Raw genomic sequence first — 21338 nt, 5'->3', positions numbered from 1 at the left:
CTTGCCGATAGAGTAATGTAATGCTTCTTAGTGCTACCTTAGTAGTCTGAACAGTGTTCTGAATTCATGTTAATTTGAATATTCTAGGTGGTAGTTTGTGGTAACGCTGGTAAGCAAAATTTCTTTACAAAACATTGATACTCATGTTTGTATCTAACAATCAAGCAAAAAATCTCTTAAATTCATTACATTGATATTTTAAGCTTTTAATCAGATGACAGTTTAGCTTCCCATTGACCAAATCTATTTGCCTTTAAATGGGTAAGGCCTCTTCCCATTGTTTCCATTCCTAACCAATTCTTACTCTGATTCCTCTTCCACTTGAAGTTTCTGTACCTTTAGCACACCTAGTTAATTCAACATTCAGAGTTTCTGAAAGCACATCAAAGTACTTCATCAGTAACACATCTGCTTTGAGAAGTTCCTGCACCTTGTCCAAGTTTTCTCTCTATTTATGAAAGAGGCTAGAAAAAAAAAAATCTTTCCAGACAGCTAACAGGAAAAAACTGATAATCATTCTAATTGTCTTTAGAGAAGTCTGATGCTTAGCACATTCACCAAATCAACTGAAGATCACACTGCACCGTTACTTTCCAGGCAGCTTACGAAGGCTGACAGAGAAGTAACTGTACAATCAGCACGTTGCTGTGTTACCTTTCACATGTTGTATCTGCTTATACAGGTTCTCATATCTACACAGGATGGCAAGCTAACTGGTCTTCCTAGCAAGTCTATAGGAAGTACCAAATGCTAAAGGTTAATTTACCACTATATCATTTATCACTCTAAATCTACCAACTGTCAAGCAGATATTAAGCATATTAGAATGAAGCCTTGTTTTCAGTCCACTGAAGTTAAAATCTAGTACTGCATCAGCATACCCCAAACAATAGCTTTGATCTGCTTTATTATGCACATTGACTATTTTTTTCCTACTGTAACAGAGATTTAAAATCCTGATTTCTTCCATTTCAGACATCCACCTCCAAATCCTGTACATCCTAAATAAACAGTATTTCAGTATGACTTTTTTTAAAAGAGTACCAAAGGCACATGAAATAAAAAAGATCATTCAGAACTGAAAATTCAGAATAGCCAGCTTGCAAACAAAGGTTTGCTTTCATGTGGAAGCAATGCAAAGAATAAAGAGTGATTTAAGTCAAAATAAAGCTTTATAAAACACTACTTGCAAGCATGTGATTATTTTTTTTAAAAAAAACTTATGCTCATTATGACTTACACTAGAGAGCACTACTATTAGTCAGTGTTTCAAGGAAAAAGAAAATGGAAGGTGACCCTGCATACCCTAACTCTACTCATGGTACTTTGTGTCAAACATATGAATTATACAATTAACAACATAAACTAAGTATAGCTTAGAAGTGCATTCCACAAAAGAGGAGTAGCCTGTAAGGGCTTGATTAGGGGANAAAAAAAAAAAAAAAAAAAAAACTTGCGCTTCAACTGAAGCACAATTTCTTTATTACACGTTAGTTTTCCAAAGGAAAATACAGGAAAGGCCCATCTAGCCTTTTCTGGAAGAAAAAAAAAACCCACAACTTTTTCCCATAGTAGCACAGGGGGAAGAACCCCTAATACTGGTACAGGTTTTTAAATTAGGTCAAAACTAGATGCACAGACTTATCAATTCAGAGCCTTACCTTTGGACCTCCCAAACAGCAAATGAGTAAATAACCTCAGTATTATTAAGTTTGAAAACATACAGAGATTTCTATCAGCTAAAAAGAACGTGAAAGATTTAGTTAGGCCAGAACAGAGCCTTTGAAAGCGCTCACACTGATCTAACATGACAAGATGTGCCTAGCATTAACAACTTGTTTCTTTTTGGAGCCGACAGTGAAAGCAAGATCTTCACTAACAGAAGTCCTCCCTATGAGTGCAATTGTCCAGTGCAATATGCAAAAATTGTATTTAGTGGAAGAACCTTTGAACAGGCAGAGCTGACAGCTAGTCAAAAAGTCACAGAAGCACATCCAGAACAAATAGGATACAACAAATTTCTTACACTCACTTCCAGCTAATAGTAAACAGACAAGTTCGCTTAAAGAGCGAACAGTGAAAACTCACTAATCTCCCTACCCCATACAGACTGTATCAGTTCTGAGCAAAATCTATTTCCTATTCTGACTATTGTACAGCCACACAAAGCAGTGCCTACGACAAATTATCTTCAATGCCAACACTAGATTGATATATTTAAACTAAAACTTCAATTCAAGTATATAAAGGAATGATCTTCATTTAACCAAGATTGCTTTAAGGAAAACACATACCTAGTATCAGTGTCTTTTGTCAGAGGCAGGCTCCCCCCCCCCTTTTTTTTTAAAAAAAAAAATAAAAAAGCTCAAATAGGTTTCTGTTCAACARCTAAACTTTTCCTATTGTCAACACAAGTCTTAGAGATGACCCTGCTAAACCCCTCAAGTCCACATTTAATATTTATTCATTTTCAATATTCATGTTTAGCACAGGCAGTTGTAAAAATATTTAACTTGACACCTACTGACTTTCACTAGAAGTTGTATTGAGTCAAGTTTTTCAGAGCATGTAACTGCAGTAAACAAAAACTGAGTAAAGATCAAAAGTAAAGTCTACTCACTGTATTACCAATAAGATTTGATGTTGCTTGCTACATGAAAACACATCAAAAATATAATATGATAGTATAGAATATAGAATATGATAGTATTGCAGCTTTCTTTGATCTCCATTCAAGTGATCAGCTCCCCAAATACATGGATAAAAATTAAGTGTCTTACACATACCTAATGAGCTTATGCTTTGACTGCAGTCAGACAACAGGCCATCTGGTCTCCCAGAAAAGCCTGTTTCCTAGAACGGGAAGAGAGGTACAATGTTATGCTAGCTCCAGACTAAGCAAAATACATCCATACAGGTGCAGCTGCTAAGGTTTTCACTCGACAATTGTTGCCTTCTACATTTTCTGAAGTGCACGGTCTTCCCGACACTTTTGTTCGAAGTTTCTGTCACTGTTACAATAAATACATACTATTTACCTCTTCGTGTCACCACAAGCACATTATGTATAGCTGACATATGGAGTTAAGTAAATTATTTTACCTTCTACCWCAGATTTATGGAGGCATCAACACTGTTAGCTTGCTAAAAAACATTTTCAGCCTTGAATGTAAGAAATATTTATTACTCAAAAAAGCACTAGAATGTTTCAGAGTAATTATTTTCCRGTATTTGTTTGGAAAGCGTAGCATTGTGAATGAACACTGTTTTTTCATGTTTCACAACTGCACTTTCAGTRCTTTACTACAGGATATTTATATAGGAAATCTTAAACAGATATGAATGACGGATACCTGTGTTTTATTCAATGTTTCAGAAATCCCATTTGAAAGAGTTCAGAACAGTAAATCTTACTCTTATCATCAATTTTATCTCCAGTAAAGACTATGTTTTATTTTCTCTTGTTTAATACAAGCCAGACATGCATTAGGTGCCTTTAACATTAAGAGGCTAGATCACAAGTTGACCACAGAACATAACAGAACTACAAATACTTCTACTCCAAGATTGTGGGTTTTTTAGATTTCATTAGAGCTTTGCAAGTTCTCTTGAAGTGACTATTAGCCATTACAAGAAATTAAAATGAAATTGAGAAAACTGTTATTCACAAATTGTATCCAACAGTTTATTTTTTGCAACTTTACCTCTTGTCTCATACATGTATTTGGATATATCATTTGCCCCTCCTCACCCTACCTGTTCCTCATGGCTGGATTTTAAGCATGCCCACTAAAGCCAATTAAGTATAAAGTCTCATCAAATTTACTGTGATTTCTTCTGTGATATCGATAYTTAGTCACTGACATTAGAAGTAGCAAAAATTTTCTTTTTAGCAATCTTCTCATTCCTGCATTTTATCTTTTATTCCCCACTGAAGCATTTAGCTACTATGTAAAGACAGCAAGCCTGAACAGGAAGAATTTGTACACACGATTTAGGAGCTTAAAACTAGACCTGAGAGCAGGTACTTAAAATCATCTTTGCTCTGCCAAGAACTCCAGAATTGAATTTTAAAAAGTCTTACCTTTTGTCAGACTCTAGAGATCCTTAAGCTGCATACACAGGGACCTACATCAGACTAATGCTGATGGACTATGAGCACTCTTTTCAAGTTTCGGTCTAAGAGGGTCAAATTCACAAACATTTTAGTAGCCCAACTCCCTTAGTAAGGGAAGGAGGGGGGAAGAAGAGAAAAAAAGGCAGAGGAGAGACAAATTAAAGAAGCAACAGAAGATCTGTGGGGAAGCAACAACTCCATTTATTCCTCTATGATAGCTTTTGATCTCTCACCAGCCCCTAAGAGCCTCTAGGGACAGGAGGGGCCGCAGTGTTTGGGAGACTACAGTTACCACTCTGTCAAGGAAGGACTTTGCCTTCCCAGCACGCAAGCTGAGGCAGGTGCTTCGGCAGACACAGCAACAGCCTGCCCCGCGCTGCAGCCAGAGCCCGCCAGCCGCCCGCGCCGCGGCAGCGGAGAGCAGAGCGCAGCCGGCCGGCCACGTGCCGCGGCCCGACGCTCCCCCGCGCCCGCCCGCCCGCCCGCCCCTTACCAGCTCCTCGAAGAGCGGGCGGGCCGGCGCCGCGCTGTCGCCGATCTCCGCGTCCCAGTCCTCCTGGCTCATGCTGCGCGCTCCCGAGCCTGCCGCAGCGGAGGGCGCACGTTAGCCACACACCCGTCCCCGGCGGCCCTCTCCCCTCTCGCCCACTTCTATCGCGAGGCAGGAAAAGAGGAGGAAGACAGACGGACCGCTCGCTGAGAAACGAGCCGAGCAGAGCCCAGCGCAGCCGCCGCACCCACCTGCTCCCCGCAGCCGCGCGCCTCACAGCAATGGCGCGCCTCAACACGCCGCCTGATAACCCCGCCGCCACGTGCTCCGCCCGACCCGCCCTGCGGCACGCGCCTCGACCGGCAGCCAATAAGGTTGCGGCTYGCCAGCGCGGCGCATGCGCTGGTGGCTGCGGTGAGAGCGGCGGCAGCGCGCGCGGAGTAGCGCCAAGGCGCGTGGCGGTTGTGGCCGTTGCGCTGAAGGCGCGATAACGTGCGCGCGTGCCGGGCGCATAGAGCAGTGGGCAGGCAGGTAGGCAGCCAGCCAGCCAGGCCCCTTGGTCTAGTGGCTCCTCCTGTATGTAGGAAAAGGAAGGAAGAGGTATGCGAAATCCTCGTCATGGTGCGGGRGTATCCCTGTGTGGAGAGGTTGTTGGCTTCAGGTGAGGTAAAGTGCCTGTGAGAAGAAAAGAGAGCTCAGGAAAACAGAGTTTCAGGTGTTTGTTTTTCCTAATATTTGGGTACTTGAGTACTTTGGTTCCCCTGCTTGATTCTCTGAGTTTCTGAATATTCCTTGGTTATCTGCATATGTTWCTGCTGAAGTGCTGTCTATTTTACAAACATCTACTAAAATCAATGAAATTAGAGCTGTTTAGTGGGGCTGTAACTAAGATACTGTTCATTTGACTGTGAAAGTTTTTAACAGTAGTACTTAAGCATAACAGCTTTGTTAGATCATTAAAATGCCCATTTGTGATAACAAATTTATTTAATAGAATTAGATTCCATWTTTTAAAAAAAATCTTTAAAAATCACTTTTTTAACTAGATCTAAGTATAGAAAAGGAAGAGGACAAAAGCTCTATTTGTATTTAAGTACTGGAGTTTGTGGATAGCACTCGTACAGTTCATCTTTTAAAAATCTTAGTAGGTACTCTGATGCTTTGCCTTGTGTTTCTGAGTTGTCTGCAATATACRTCTTTGCTGTGTCTTTATCATGCTGTGGAGTAATATGGTAATGTTTATTCTGAAAAAGCTTAAAGGCTGTGCATATTGTCCCACTTATGTGATAAATTCTCAATTACCTGCTTCACTCTGTTCAATGTATTTTCTTCAGATCACAAAAACTGTTCTGAAAAGCTGTGTGCCTGCTTGAGAACTTACGTGCTGCTGCAGAGGAGGTAAGCTAGCTCTGTCATTTTCCAGTGAGCATATGCCCGATAGGAGCTTGGGACAATAGTAAAATGAATTCTTGCAGCTGGTGGGGGTGGTTGAAGAGTGGTCTTTGAAGTAAAACTGGTAACTTTCGCCTTATTTGTTTTCAGTTAAGGTCTACCCTTTATCAATGCTTCTTTTTTGGAAGCATTGGGACAATACCCAGGTTGTGCTGAACTTAGAATAAAAAGCATCTGTGAAAGTTAAGAACTAGCTTTTTTTATCTAAGAGTTTATTTAAACCTATATCATCAGAACATGCAGATGAGGCTGTTCTTACTGCAGATATCAAAACTAACCACTTGGAGTCATCAGCACTCAATAATTAATCATGCAGCAAGATACACTATGTCCAAGGATGAAGAACTCGCATCTCTGTGGGAAGTGTATAAAGCAATTTACAAGTTCCTGAAGCAGCATATGGCATTAGCAGGGAGGTATACAGGTACATGTCACCCACTGTGCTATGCTGAGTTATCTACTTTGTACTTAATCAAGAAAGCAGGCTACTTCATCTGCCAAAAAGGTTTCTGCTTTTTTGTACTGAAGCAGATGTATTTTGGACATTTGTAAAGGTGAAGGAGAGCGTGTCTGTCCTTCTGAGAAATTCATAGCTGGAGGCAGATATGCTACTCTGGTGCATCTATGCCAAATTTAGAGGGCTTTCAGACTGTTCACCCTTCTTCCCATCTGCAGGTTACCATTCTTTCAGATTTACCACGATAACTTCATATTCAGCACTCCCTAACTTATTCAAAGTTACACAGTTTACCTTAGCACTTTTTCGTGGTAGGCTTAGGGAGCAATTATGCATGCAGTCATGGTACCAAATCTGCAACCACTGGTGGGTGGGTGATCTCTTGGTCCTTGTCAGATACAGTCAGCGTTTTCTATTTCCCACAGGCACTCAAATACTCAAGAGTTCCTCCTTTCTTCTTCTGCTACTCTGATCCTGCTTATTGTGGGATACTCTCTATTTGTTGCCTCCCAATCATTTTGTACAGCTTCAGAAGAAATCAAACTATGATATTCTGTCAATGCCAAGAACCTGTGTGGTAAATACAACTAGTTATTTCAGCTTAGAAGATTCTTCAGGGAGCTACAATGTCAAGGAGTTTTTTTCCCTAGGACTGCCGGCAGCTCAATGTAAGCAATGATTTCTGAACCTCTTGAGTAAGGTAGTTTGTTATAAACTACTTAACTACGATAATTTAAAAAGAAACATTGTTCTTTGAATAACATGAGAAGTCTTGTGTCCTGTCATTCTGCATTTTATAATGATGTTCCACATGTCTAGTAAAGTGCAAACTCTTGTTTGAAGCTTTTCCTGCAGTAGATCAGATCTCTAGTAATAAACACCATGTCTCTGTCTGATATAGTTTCATTGATCTTCAGAGGTATCCAAATTTAGGCTTCTCTCTCTTCAGCCATATATATTCTGTAAAAACTTGCATAGAATTAAAATATTTAGCAGCATGATGTTTTGTTTTTCTAGGAAATTAGGCTGGAAAAATAGGCTAAAAATTGGGTTAAAATCTGATTACTTTCTGTGATCAGATTCCCCCGGAACTATATGCTAACAGAATGCTCACATCACATGGAAGAAGAGCTAGGAACCAACAAACATATATTTGATTTGGTTATTTCCCTCCTTTTAAGATGTAAACTCTTCTACAGGTATTACCTGTATTTGAAAATACTTGAGGTAGCAGCATAGAGCTAGTGAAGAGAAGCTTTTTTGCTGTTTTTGGTTGGTGGGTGGGTGTTGTTTTTTTTCTGTGTAGCATACAAACATTTGTATGTGGGCAAAAAAGGCATCCTTGAGTCTTTTCCAAAAGAGATAAACCTTTAACATTTACTATGATGCCTCTTGTTTATAACTGTAATGGGAAAACTCAAATATTCAGTTCAATTTCTCTTGAATTGATTAAAGAAAAACATAACATCAGTGATAAGATTTCTGAGCTTTAGCCATAAATGTTTAAGAACTTGAACAGATCAAAAACTTCCCAGCATTTCTGTTGCATGAGCCTTTTCAGCTCTTTGCTGTCATCATAACATATATATATATATATGTTTTGTGTGTGTTAAAGAGGTTGCATTAAATTTCCCCACTTTCCCTGCTATAGTCTGATGAGATACTGCAGTGCTCTCTCAGATATTACCATGAGGACACAAATATTTTAGAATATTTTTCCTCTTTCCAGTAGGTGAGATTTCAAAACCAAAAATTGTATATAACAGCTAGAAAATTTTTACCCTGCATGATCAAGGGTTCAGTTGTAAGGATGTAGCCTTGTAATACAGTATTGTCATTCTCAATAACAGGCTATAATCTTTGCACTGAATTTGCAAGGCCTAAGGACTGAGGCTTGTCAGGCTTGGTCTTTCTGAACTTTTCACTTGCCTACTGCTTTGGTTTTTTTTTGGTTTAGCTGTGACAGCAATTTCTCTGATTGACCAGGTGTCTATGGCCAATTTATTTTGCTTTTGTTACCTGCGTGTGGAACAACTACTACACAGATAGCAGTATCAAGCAGTTAGTCTATGTAGGAGGAAGTATTTATGACTCTAACACAACAATGTAGTATAGTGAGATACCAGCCTGGTACAGTAGCAGATGCTTTGAGAAGTGGTGCTACAGGATGCATTATAGAGGAGTACAGGCATGGGATGATCAGAGATGGGGTGCAGGCTGGCACTGAAGGCCCCATAGCTAAAAACATGTTCATGGTCAAAGAAATGCAGACCTGGAGCTGGGCAAAACTGGTTTCAGGGATAACAGAAAACAGAATAGTAGCATCTAACGTGCATAAAAGGCACCATATGTAGTAAACATGGATGTAACATGGAACTGTAGACCACTGGAGGAAGCTGTAAAAGCATATTAGCAAACTTATAAAAAGGATCCCAAGTGGATCCTGGAATGAGTAAGAAGAAASCACCAGCATGAGTATCATATTCTTCCCAGTGAAGGATTCAAGATGCTTACAACTTGCAGTAATTGCCACTGTCAGGATAAAAACACCAACCTTAGGACTCAGAGGAGCAGTAAAAGGGTAAGTATAATTCCAGGAAAAGGAATAGAAACTAAGTGTATAACAATTTTATTCTTTCTTTTGTGTAACAGATGTGGACTATTAACGATTAAACTATTAAGATTTAAATTCCACTAACAGGAAGCTCTTGACTTTAAATAAATATATATATAAACACATGCTTCCTCTTTGCCCAGAAACAAGATTTTGAGCATAACACAGTATTTACAGCTTAAATACTCTTCCTAGTATATTATCAGTATATATCAGAAAAATCTGGAGAGAGATATAACTAGAAAATGCAACAAAATACAAAATTCATTAGCCAAATGACCATGCCTCTGTTTGTAGTTATGGGAATATGTCTTGGTAATATACCAGTTCTGCATTGCTTCAATTTTATGAATTTCTGAATATTAGAATTATTGTACTTTGTACTTGCAGATATGCCTTAAGGCTAAATCAAAAGATTTAGTGTAAAATATAAGATGGAAATTTCTCTGAAAAGCTGTATTTAATGCCCTTTCTGTCTTTTTGAAGTACCAGGAAGTCCTAAATGAGTGTTAGGCTCACATTTTTCTAGATACTGCCCTGGCATATTGTAAGAGTTTCATCATCCAGAAGCTAATGTGTCATCACAACAGAACAGCACAACACAAATTGCAGGACAGTTGAATGCCCTTTTGTGAAGTCAGCTTGCTGTTGACAGTTTTTGGCAAGAGAATAGGAGGAACTGCTACATTTCTGTTAGGCTAACTTGCTGAGAAATTACACAGTAAAAAAATTCCTAAGTATCAGTCTTTAAAGGACTGTACTTAGTGACCACAGATGCAATTAAATACATATTGTGTATCTGCTACAGTAGCTATGTAAGTAGTTCACGGTATAGAACACAGGACCAGTGTTGACAGKAAGACTAGCTGCTTGCATGCTCAGAAAGTTGAACTGATTCCCATGCCTGCTTTTGCATGGTTCGGTTGAATTCACTTTTGATAGCAKAACGCGTTAGCTTTGGATCTAAGGTGCAGTTTTGCTGGCCACGAGGCCACCGTGAGAGCAAAGACCGTGCATCCCATCCGGATGCACGCCATTCACCCGATTTTACCGATTCTCAGAACCCCATTTGGCGCCAGTTCGAGACAAGTCAAAGTGCTGAAACGGCGCAAGSCAAGGCAAAGGTGGCGAATCGTGTTCGTGGTGCTACGTGCGCGCCTCGCAGTTGGGCGGATGCGCGGCAGCGCGCGCTGCACTGCGCCGCCGCCGCCTTGCGCCGCGCGCGGCTCCCTGGGAACTGTAGTCTTGCGCTGAGCAGCGGGGCTGCGGGCGCGGCCCTCGGGAACTACGGTGCCCGGCATGTGCCGGGGTGGGCGGTGCCCTGCCCGCGCCCCCGCCCCCGCCCCGCTGCTTCCTGGTTCGGCTGCCGTAGGCGGGTGAGGCGCCGCCGCTGCAGGTAGAGCAGGCGCGTGTGCTCGTACGGCGGCAGGTGGCCGGGCCGGCGCTGTGGCTCGCTAGGTGCTCGCAGTGTGGCCGCGGCACGTTAAACCGGGGCCGGTGCGGGCTGCCTCGCCCGCTCCGGGCCGGCGGCGCGGGCGTTGCCCGGGGGGGGGGCGGGAGCAGGACTGGCGGTGTAAACAGACTGCCGAAATTGTTCGTTCAGAGTGTCAAATTCTAAGTGGAGAAAAACAATGAAATTCACAGCGTTTTCTAAGCCATGGAGGCAGCCTGAAAACGTTTTAAGYGATTCGTAAATCAGAAGGCTCATGAGCAACCTTAAATCAGTTGTGCTGAGTGTATGGACCATTCACCTAAGAAAAATGGTGGTAACAATGTAAGTTAATCTCTAAGATGAAATCTTGTTTATCTTACTATAGTTATTATTTGTATATAGTTTTTTTGAGGTGATTGCAAAGAAATAGTCATTGAAGTCTTATCTGTTAAAAGAGAAATCAAATTATTGTTCCCTGTTCTTTTCAGTTTTACTTAGATTTATCATTTGCCACCTACTGCATGCGGGTTGGTTCAGTCTGAGCTGTACAGAAGCTYGGCAATGGCACAGCTCCTATGTACAGGAGCAGTCATGTGCAGGGATGTTGTCAACCTCCTGCTTTCTGCCACAGCATGGAGAAGAGCTAGTCTAACTCCCATTCACTCTTGATTTTTCTAGGGAACATCCACCATTCAATCGCTCTTATAGTGATGTCTCACTACTTGCATCATATCCTAGTATTTCTGAAGTTCTTGTGCCTATGAACTCAGAATGCAATAGTGTAAGTTACTAATTTACCTTACTTACACAGCTTTAATCTCTTTCAGCCTGCTACAGTTAGTTATGGCAGCATATGGACAAGCTAACTGATGGCAAGCTGTTCAAGCTTTAAGGAGGCCTGAATGTAAAATACTACTCTTAAGAGCAGTACARTGATCTACCATCTCCTCTAATGGGGGGTTCATTTCTCCTTCAGAGAAACTTCTGAACTTTTCTGCCCTACTTCAAACTTCCTGTTATTCAGTGCAGAGCCTGCTCATTTCTCATTTGATGGACAGCCATCTTTCTTCAGTGGGATTTATACTTTGAGCTCTATTCATCTGTTCAGAATTTAAGAGAAGACCAGGTCACACTGGGTTGCATTTATTTTAATCATTTTCCTGATTCTGACTTAATACTTCCGTTAGCCAATTGTTGCATTTAAACTATGGGTGTGAAGTGAGGTCTTAGGAGTAGGTGTCCACAATTTAACATGTTGCATTTTTATTTGTGTGATGTAATTGACTGGGATCTAACCGTATGGGAACCACTACAAAACAAAGAAAACTGCTACTTTACATAGGCATAAGAACAGGTTTTGGTGGCAAAATCCTCACCAAAATAATTTTAGGCTGTATTTATAATTAAACAGGTATCAAATATCAATCAAAAAGTATCATGTTACAGTTGACCGTGGTTCTTTGATCATTTGTTTTGATATGTCTTTCAAAGAAGGTGTTCTAGTTCTGTCCATGATGGCTGATTGTTTCCTACACTAAGGATTTGTTACAAAATCACTGGCAGTGTCTGTGCATCAACTTCAGCTTTAGTAACATAAAATAATAGTATAAACTCTCAGAGCTTCAGCTGCAGTTTTGCAGTGCTGTTTCCAGTTGCACTGATACTCGTGATCATATACTAGAACTTACAGTGGTAGTTCCCTTCTTTACTTTCCTCTCCCCTCCCCATACACCTGTTAGTTCTCTGATAAACAGCAATTCCACAAAACAGCTAAGTGAGGTCTGTGCTTGTGGAGCAACTAGGATGACTAACTGAACATAATTTTGTTCCTGCTACAGGTTAAACCTGTTTGGTAATGCACTTACATGGCCTAGGCTGCAATTCTGTCTCATTGCACTAGTCTGTAAAAGTGGACATTGACACGTACATACAGTAGATAGGCTGAGTATTGGGTTTGTTAACTTTACAGTGTAAGCAAACTCTTACATGGTTTTGTCATCCACTATGAAGGCCACCAAATCACATTACCGCCTTGTTTAAATACATCACTTGGAATGGGGGGCTCTCAGTCTGCTTGGTCCTAGTCTTCACTCCTTGAAGCCTTTCAGACTTTGTATCTAGGCAAGAGAGAGAGAGAGAGAGAGAGAGAGAATGTGAAGGCAGAGAAAGCAGTAACTCAAAGGGACAAGCGGTTGAGGGTTAATGAAGGTCACTGCTATTTTGAATGCCATCTGAAAGTCATGTAGTGTGCAGCCCGGAGTGGGACTTGGGAGAAGCACCTTGCATGCCTCTAGGTATAATTTCACAGCGTATCACCAGCAGCAGAAAATTTGGATTAATAAATTCATGTCCTTTCTCTCCCCCTGCCCCTGCTGCTTTTCTGATGTACTGCTTCAAATGTTTGTGGAAGAACTATAAATAGGGAGGATATCCTAAGACAGCTTCATTATTAGTATCCAATGAAATTATATCCTGAAAAGAAAGGGGTTAATAGAATTCTGACTACTCAGGCTGTTCATCATTGAAATATATCTTGAGAWTAACGGTGGGTGTTTGAATATGTAGATCATGATGTATTAATGATGCTTAGGGTTGCGTTGGCGGTGTGATTGGGAACCAAAAATGCTATTTCATGCYCTTACCTTAAAGAAGATCCTGCTATTGTCCTTCCTTTATCCTTAAASAAGATCCAAACTGTTGTGTTAGCATAATAAGTTTGGAAAGATTTGGGATAGCTGGAAGAGCATTTTAAATGTAGCTGCCCTTTGCTGTGTGAAAGGAGGACTACTGAATGTGCTTTAACATGGTCTACAGCAGTTGCTTAGAAGATGCTAGCATCGACATTGCTCCAATATGGTTTTTGATGCTTAAAAAGTATGTCAAGAATACATTTCACTTTTAATAACTCTTACAGACCTTCCTTTTRTCTTAATTATGCTGGATATGGGCCRTGAAAGTCAGGAAGGTGTTTTCAACAGCACTTAAAGTTGACTTCCATAGGAGTAGTGATACTAGAATGTTTCCTTCTGGAGTCAAATCCTTGGAGGACTAAGTAGTAGATACCTGTTATATGATAGGTTAGGAGTTCCTCAAGCAGAAACCCACACTTTCCTCCCCAAAGCACATTTGGAAAGGAAAAAGGTATGGATGCGAATAAAGCATTTATACAGCCTTTCCCCCTCAGCAGCGATACTGTCTGCTGCAGGGGCAAACAAAACTTCTTCCTTCATTCCTGACCTACCACTATGCATTTACTGATGGGAGAATGCAGTTAGCACTCTCAGATCCTCATCATTAGTGTCACTTGTAAAAGTTCAGGAGGAAAGTCATGACTGTGGCAGGAGGGAACAGAAAGCATGACTCTGCATGTGAAAGAGGACGTGAGAACTTGCAGGAGAGTAGAACGGTAATGAGCAAATGGCAGAGGACCTGGAGAGAAGATTTTTTTAGAGGAAGGAGAAGAATCTAGAGCATAATATGTTAGGGAGTATCTTCTACATTTTGTTCATTACAAAATACCTTCCTAGATAAACTCTGTATCTGACACAGAAACCTGTGTTTAATAGGATGGAGGTTGGAAGGTCAAAGTAGTACTCAAAGACTGGAGTATTAAACCTGTTTAAGTTTAATAAAAATAAGTTTACCCACGCAGTCTTAGTTGTTTTGGTACATATGCATTRTGATAGTAACTAGAAGTTAATAGCTTGGGGCAGCGGGAGGTTGTTTTGTTTTTGTTTTTTGGGGGGCTAGGTAGTTCTCTGGATGGAGAATTTGCCCAACAGTCTGTRGCTGTTTCTTTTGGACTTTTTTTACAGTGCTTATCAAAATTAGAGCTAACTTTTTTAGTGAAACTTAATCTCTCTTCACAATGTACCTATGAGATAAGGCAAGTATTATTCTGAAACATGCAATAAGGCACAGAAAAATCTAGTAATTTTGAATGCTGAGTTTGATCCAACACAGTATCTCTCAAACTCTTTATCAGTGCACAGCACAGTGCTGTTTTACTTTGCAGTATAATGCAAATTAGGTCCTATGCAGAAGGGGAAAAAAAAGAAGAGGGGAACATACTGTCAGAGGCAGGAGGTCCCTGAAGCTGTGGTTTTACTTAAGCTGTTCAGCAGTATTGTCCCTTCCCCCACAAACCACACCCATACTACTTCAACTAAACAGTGAAATTGCTGGTGCTGCAGAACTCTAGCCCAGAGACTCTGGCCAATTTAAAACAATTATCTTCCTCTCTAGGGTTGTTTTTTTGTTGCTTTTTTCCAGCCAAATCCTTTCCCCAGTCCTGTTCATTACATCAAGACAAAAAAGAAGACAAGTGGTTGTGACAGCATAAATAGGAGGAGGTAAGACTGAGAACAGCAGGGAACAGCAATATTTTTAATTTACAGCAGTGCTGGAGAGACTGTACAATGAATTCATACCATTTCTTCCCACTCCCATGAAAGTCTGGGTTTATGTGGCTCAGTTGCACACAACAACTTTATGGCAGTGGCAAGGCTAGCACCTGTGTCTCCCCTGCAGCATTGAGCTAGCCCTAGACAATCTCGTCCCTTTCGGTTCTACAAAACGTAAGTCATGTATCCTTAAAACAACTGTCTCATTTCGACGTAGCTGTACATTCATCCCYAGATGTCCTTGATTTTTCTCTGAATGCAACAGTGGCCTCATAGAAATTATAGCCACCTGATTGTACACAGAATAATAAGGTATACAGCAGAATGTATACCTTAAGATACTGTGTACGTAGGTACACAGTACCTTTAGCAAAGAACTTTGTTAAAGAGCTGTTATAGAGCTTTGATTTTGGCAAGACTTCTTAGTGCTTCAGTTCCCACTCCTGATAATAGACTTTTTAATGTATGCTGAATGTTGTATCTCATACCACAGCTTTTTAAAAGACAAAAAATAAAGTTGCATTATATTCAAGTAAAAAGGATTTACTAGCAGCATTTGACTTGTACATACTGTCTCTTTAAGCTAGCAGAGGATTGCAGTAGTTGATTGTACTCTGGGAACCAGCGTTAGAAGCAGGTGGATGCTTTGTGCTGTTTGAAGGATAATGCCTGACAGAGGAAAGGAGATGTATTCAATTTTCTAGTAGGAGGACAGTAAGTGAGATAAGATAAAATTGTGAATAGTAGGAGTGAAGTYTTCTGGATCCTTTTCCTACTCTGCTTTCTACCAGTTCTTCTCCTAGTTCTATTTTTCTCCAGTTCTGCCTCATTTTGTGCAACTTAYTTACTTGGTAACAACCTTCAGTACTGAGGCCTCTTACCTTATAGCTGGTCTCTTTGGTAGAGCAGAGACCAGCTCTGATTTCACCCCTAAAAACCCTCACCCTCTGCCTGAATGCTGTTTTATAGCAGCTTAAATCAGAGTCTAGGTTCCCGTGTTCTTGCCCTCACAGCCATGCATTCCTGTTCTCTCCCTTGTACCTGTTCTAACATTAGTRTCATACATGAGCACTTTCAGAGACTGATAGGTTTTGGTTTTGCGTGGCTGATTGCAGGTCTAACATCAGGGAGAGTGGAAACTAAAATTAGGGAAAGGGGCAGAAGAACCATAGCTACCGCAACTTAAGTTGGCATAAACTGTCATGGAGTTAGAGCATTGGTCTGCCTTCAGAGACACTTTCATTTCTGTCTACTGCCTGTCCTTTTCTTCTATTCCCTGTTGCAGTTTTCCTCTTGAGACTCCTATTTTTTGCCTTACTCCATTCACCATCTTGCAGCAATCCCAGTTCACTGTATCCCTCCCAAAAAGGAGATCCCTCACACCAGTCTATATTGTCTCTATTTGCAAAGGTGTAACATGATGAGATGTAAGTGTGGGTGTTGGGAGGTGAGTATTTCTAAAAAAGGCCACGGTCCTGCTAAAATTCCAAGCTGTGGCATTTTGTTAGCTATTTTTTTTAATACGAAAAGCCTGTGTACAGAAATGTTATTCAAATGACTCTGTCATTTCACCTGAAATTTTTTCAGAATGAGATGAGCCTTGATCAACATAAAAATTTCAGGTACTAGGACACTAGCAAAATAAGCAGACGAAAAGCAGGTTTTGTAGTGGAAGATGTTGACAGTAAACTGACTCCATCCCGTATACTAAAAACGTGTAACGAGAATGCAGTCCAGCCAAAAGGCTAGAAATTGGATAAGAGGAAGGTTGATCGGGTTCTTTTTTGTTCGTTTTGCTCTTCGGCCTACAGTTTTCTCTCAACAACACTGGTTCCATATGCAGTCTTTACATATGTGGTGTCTGTGACTTATTTGCAAAGTCATTAATTTGTTGGCCATAAGCTTCACCTATCTGCTCTCTCCAATAAGCACCTAAACTCTCTTCACCAGTGCAGCTTTTAAATGGACCATAAGGAGGTAAATGAGCAACTCCATCACCCCAAAATGATGTTGTCAAGCCAAACTTAATGTATCCTCTATCTTGAGAAGATTACTTTTCTGTATAGAATATCATAAAATGTTCTGATTTCTTTATTCATAACTATATTGCAGAGGAAATTGAACTAGCAATCAATGTTGCCTGCATTTGTCAGATTGAACTGAATAGCACAAACACATTATTTACAACAGGTTTTCAGGAAGGGATGGATTCAAAGCAGAAGCTTAAATTAGCATTTATTGTCTGCTTAATTTGCACTGTAAACCAGGCCCTGTAGAAGGAAAGGATCTGAGTACCTCAGTCCTCTGGAAAATTCTGACTAAAAACATTTCTGAATGTTTGACGTTTGAATTAGTTGCTAGTTTCAATTCTACCCTTAGAGATTTGCATCTTCATCTACATTTTTATGGTTCAATTCAAAGTATGATTTAAGCTCTAATAAAAGAAAGACATTGCAAAATGCAGAATAAGCRAGAGATCTCAGTGACACAGATGTTTGTGTTTAGAGGTAGCATGCAGGATATTAAGCTGCAAAAGAGAAAAGAATGTGTTAAAGTTAATACTAGATTGATATCTTCTACTTGAGACAGTTGGTAAGGTCTTATGCAGAAAATAAAAGGTTATAGAAAGTGGAGATGAACATTAAAAGAAACAATCAGAAATAAAGACCACTGTCTTAGGTTCAGTGAGAGGGAAGTAAGTGTTTTATACTGGCAGAGGAGTAGGTGGATAGTTGTAACAGTGAGTGAAATATCAGGCCCATGATTTTCTTTCAGGTGGTTAGCTGGCGGAGGAAGTTTATGTGCACTAAGGTGAATTTAGCAGCAGGAGGGTAAGGTGCATAAAAGGAATTGAAGCTACAGTGGAATCAGTAGTAAGGAGGAAGGATGCAACCTAGAAATACAGAAAAATAAGGGAAGTCGGTAGTAAAGGAATGGACAAGAGGAAATCTGTAAATGTAGTTTGGAAAGGAACTGTGTAACATAAAAGGAAATAAATTATTCTGCGAATTAAGGATTCTGTGATTAAGAATGTTTGTAAACAGTACTTATGAAAGCCAGACAGTACATAAGAAAGACTGAAGATTGAAAAGCAGGAATGTGAAAACTGAGAGTCAGCGGAGGAGCTGAGAAGAGAGAACGTAAGAGAATGAATTAAGCRGCCGAAGTACCAAGAACAATGATGTGGAAGGGAAGGACTTTAGAGTAAAGAATCTGAACTGACGGTTTAAAGAAGAGCTAGGAATGGCAGAAGGAGGGAAGCAGTAAGKTAAGTTAGGTAAGGGAAGCCTCCCTGCCTCCTCCCTACCACCCACCAGAGATGCTCTGGGAAAAGGAGCTGAAAAAAAGCTTTGGGGGGTTTGAAAGCAGAAATGAAGTGCCAGAGGAAGAAGGTTGGAGTGCAAAGGCGCGTGTTTGGTTGCTTGACTTATTTTCACTGATTGCTTATTATGCCCTCTTAAAGAACTAAAATGAGCAAGACAAAATCATGCATCTTTAATCTTAACAACATGATTCCAGTCTCTTTTATCTTGGATATTGTCTCATGGATGCTAAAAATGGGCAGAAACTGGCAGCATTGCCAGAAGAAATGGCTTCACCCATGCACTGTTGCCTTCTTCACACAAGCATACAAGTGTGTGCAGCCAGATAACATGGCCCAATCTCAGAAGTGATCTAGATTTAAAGCAAGGGAAGGAATGGTCACTTTTCATCTGAATCAGTCTTCTCAATCCAGTCTGGGTCCGGGATCACACAAAATGATGTGCTGGCAAGGGCGGGACTAGCCCTTTCAGCAGCATTTCTGTGAAACTGGGAGCTCCAGTGGTCACCTCTTGACAGCAGAGAGCTTTTTGCCTGTGTTCAGTACACCTTGTGGATCTGTACTCTGAAACGCAGTTCCGCCGTGGGCTGAGCCAGTTGTAGTGCTTCTGCAGATCCTGCCTTTCTCCTGTAGTGTATTCCCATTTCTCCTTTACCACTGGCAATTGTTGGACCTCAGAGAGTCAACTGGAAGCTGCCAGCTTTTTTTCCCTTCTCCTCCTTTCCTTTTCCTCTTCTTTTTTTCTTTTTTTCCTCCCTATCTTTCCTTCAGATTCTTCGTTTTTTGTCAGAGGCATTAGCAGGATGAACTAATGCAAGAGAAGTGGGAACCTATAACTAGAAACAGCAAGGAGGATAAAGTGCTTAGGTTGGTGTAATCTGTGGATTGTTCCTTTGGGATGTATTTCCATGAGGATGCAGAAGGCTGAAATATGCCTTATTCTTTCTGCGTTCCTCCACCCGCACAGGCTTTAAACATCCTCTAATCATCTTGTGCCAGCTCTGTTTCTCACAGAACCCTGTGTCAGGCTGTCTGTCTTGCTAAAGCATCAGGAAACTGTCCTTGTGAAAAGCAGATATTTCTACCATTTTTATTTGAAGGAGTCCTGGCTTACGAATTCTTCAGGATGTAGCAGGGATGAGAGCTGTTAAAGCCATTATGCTGCATGAGAGACCACAGTGTGTCACCTGACTGCAATTGGATTTATGTAAATAGATTTCCATCAGCGTAAAAGCAGTCTGCTCCCTATTGCTTTGTCAGGAGTACTCTGAATGCCTTTAATTCAATGAGTCTGAGCATCTTATCTTTATTCTAGGAAGTACACCAGAAAACTTTGTATGTATGTATGTATTTGTATGTATTTTTTTCAAAGTTTGAATTAATTTAATGGAACAGCAGTCTTTAACTGTGGTAAACTGTTCTCAGCTGTACTATTACAAATTGGAAGTATGTCCTTTAAAAATCCATGGTCTTATACTAGGGCAGTCAGAATTGGAAAGGAGTCCCATGCTGTTAAAGCCATAAGACCTGCGTATGCTTATATTTAACATTAATTTGCACATGATGGACTTGGTTCTCAACTGTCATAGCTCAGAGAAAATTCAAATTCTGAACCTCATTTGTTGCAAAGCTGTCAGGTCCAAATATAAACTACAGTATTCATCATATTCATTAAACTTACATTAACTGTTGCATTAGCAAAAGAAATTAAGAACACAATGGTACACTGACCACTTTACTTAAAAACATTGTCGCTACTGTACCTGACCTGCGATGTTTACTTTGTGAAATAAGATTTTTCAAGTGGCAAGTTGAAGAGATTTTGAGGGTGATTTCATCTCAGGAGCTTTATGGGATTCTGCCTGTGTTAACTTCATAGCAGGTAAAACTATCATTATCTCATTTCCTTTCTTCAGGTCAGTGTAACTGTCAGAATCTAAAAGAAGCATATTCTTCAAATATGGAAGAAGATACCAAACCTCTTTTGATTCCTGAGGAAGGCGACGAAAGCAATTATGGAATCATGAATATACAATTTAATCCAGAAGATTTTAAATGCAAAAGGTATGAGGAAGACTAAGCATGCAGAATGATTATATAGTAATGAGTTGTTTAGTCTTTACCTTTAGAGACAGAACCCTATAAAGACAGAAGACGAATGACTAGAAACCAGTATCTGTATACAAACAGTTCCTACTTTGTGTTTATGTGATGGTATTTGTAAGCACCAGAAAAACAGATGTGCATATTGTTTTTTGTTTTTAAGGGTGAGGCTTTTCTATTAATATTACTTCAGGGACAGTGCTCTCAAAAATTTAGCATATACCTTTTAATATGCTTTTTCAAAAACTGAATAAATATAATGAGTAAATGCTGAAGCATGGTATTTTTTAACTTAAACTGAAATGTTGACTGTGCAAGAAAGCTTGCCAGACTCTGTAGATAAATGGCTGTCAATATGCGTAAATGGCTCTGTGTGCATTCTGCAGGTGATACTGGGAAAAATGTTGTTTGCCTGATACTAAGGAAACAGTGACCTTTATTGCCTTTGAGACAAAATATAGTATTCTTTGAGTTGGAGCAATCATGAAAAATTTGGCATCTATGCCTGCAAAAGTAGTATGTATCTAGCCAAACTGTAGTATTACATATTTTCTTAGAATTTACTAGCTCTCGTCCCTAAAGGACCCCTGAATAGGACTTCCTTTACTACTGGGATTAGGATTTCTGTGAGCTGTTGCTGGTCCAGGAACCAAAACTGAGATCAAAGAGGGAACTTTCCTCTTCATGTTAGCTGAAGCCACCAGCACTGTATTGTTAGATGAAGGAACAGACCTTTGCTACCTTCTGGACCTTATTTATGCTCCTGTACCTTGTTTTTCCTTTTTTTCCAGCATCGTGTTTCGGTGGTGCAATTTTCCTAAAGGAGCTGCAGATGGCAATGTTGCATCTCAAATCCTTTTGTTGACAACCACTTCAGCAGAAGGGAGAGTTTTTGATAGTGATTTTCTACTGTCTTAGCCTGCAGCTTTGGAAAGTCATGAGAGGCTT

At 40.3% G+C, this 21338-nt stretch overlaps 2 protein-coding genes across 4 annotated transcripts in view; one reads left to right on the top strand and one right to left on the bottom strand.

The window, feature by feature from the left end:
* DDX4 (DEAD-box helicase 4) overlaps positions 1-10431 on the bottom strand; it is a 37054-nt gene extending 26623 nt beyond the window's left edge. The window contains exons 1-4 of the mRNA XM_085297712.1: positions 10182-10431; positions 4885-5181; positions 4611-4699; positions 2787-2853 (exon numbers count right to left, since the gene is read on the bottom strand). Coding sequence (XP_085153838.1) covers positions 2787-2853; positions 4611-4699; positions 4885-5181; positions 10182-10431 — 703 coding nt within the window. The remainder of the gene's footprint in view (positions 1-2786; positions 2854-4610; positions 4700-4884; positions 5182-10181) is intronic.
* Positions 10432-10461: 30 nt separating this feature from the next.
* The window catches only part of SLC38A9 (solute carrier family 38 member 9), a 50673-nt gene continuing 39796 nt past the window's right edge, over positions 10462-21338 (top strand). The window contains exons 1-3 of one of the 3 annotated variants that reach the window (XM_085326435.1): positions 10483-10526; positions 14835-14914; positions 20204-20351. In XM_085326435.1, the coding sequence (XP_085182561.1) occupies positions 20248-20351 (104 nt within the window). In that variant the 5' untranslated portion in view covers positions 10483-10526; positions 14835-14914; positions 20204-20247. Of the gene's footprint in view, positions 10905-14834; positions 14915-20203; positions 20352-21338 lie in introns of all 3 variants that reach the window. The other 2 variants (XM_085326433.1, XM_085326434.1) reach the window with 2 other exon arrangements.

The sequence above is a fragment of the Rhea americana genome, unplaced genomic scaffold (assembly GCF_003343005.1).
Source record: "Rhea americana isolate MKP2758 unplaced genomic scaffold, rheAme1 scaffold_13, whole genome shotgun sequence".
Lineage (NCBI taxonomy): Eukaryota > Metazoa > Chordata > Aves > Rheiformes > Rheidae > Rhea > Rhea americana.
The sequence above is the reverse complement of the archived record's forward strand: the minus strand, read 5'-3'. Positions and strand labels throughout refer to the sequence as shown.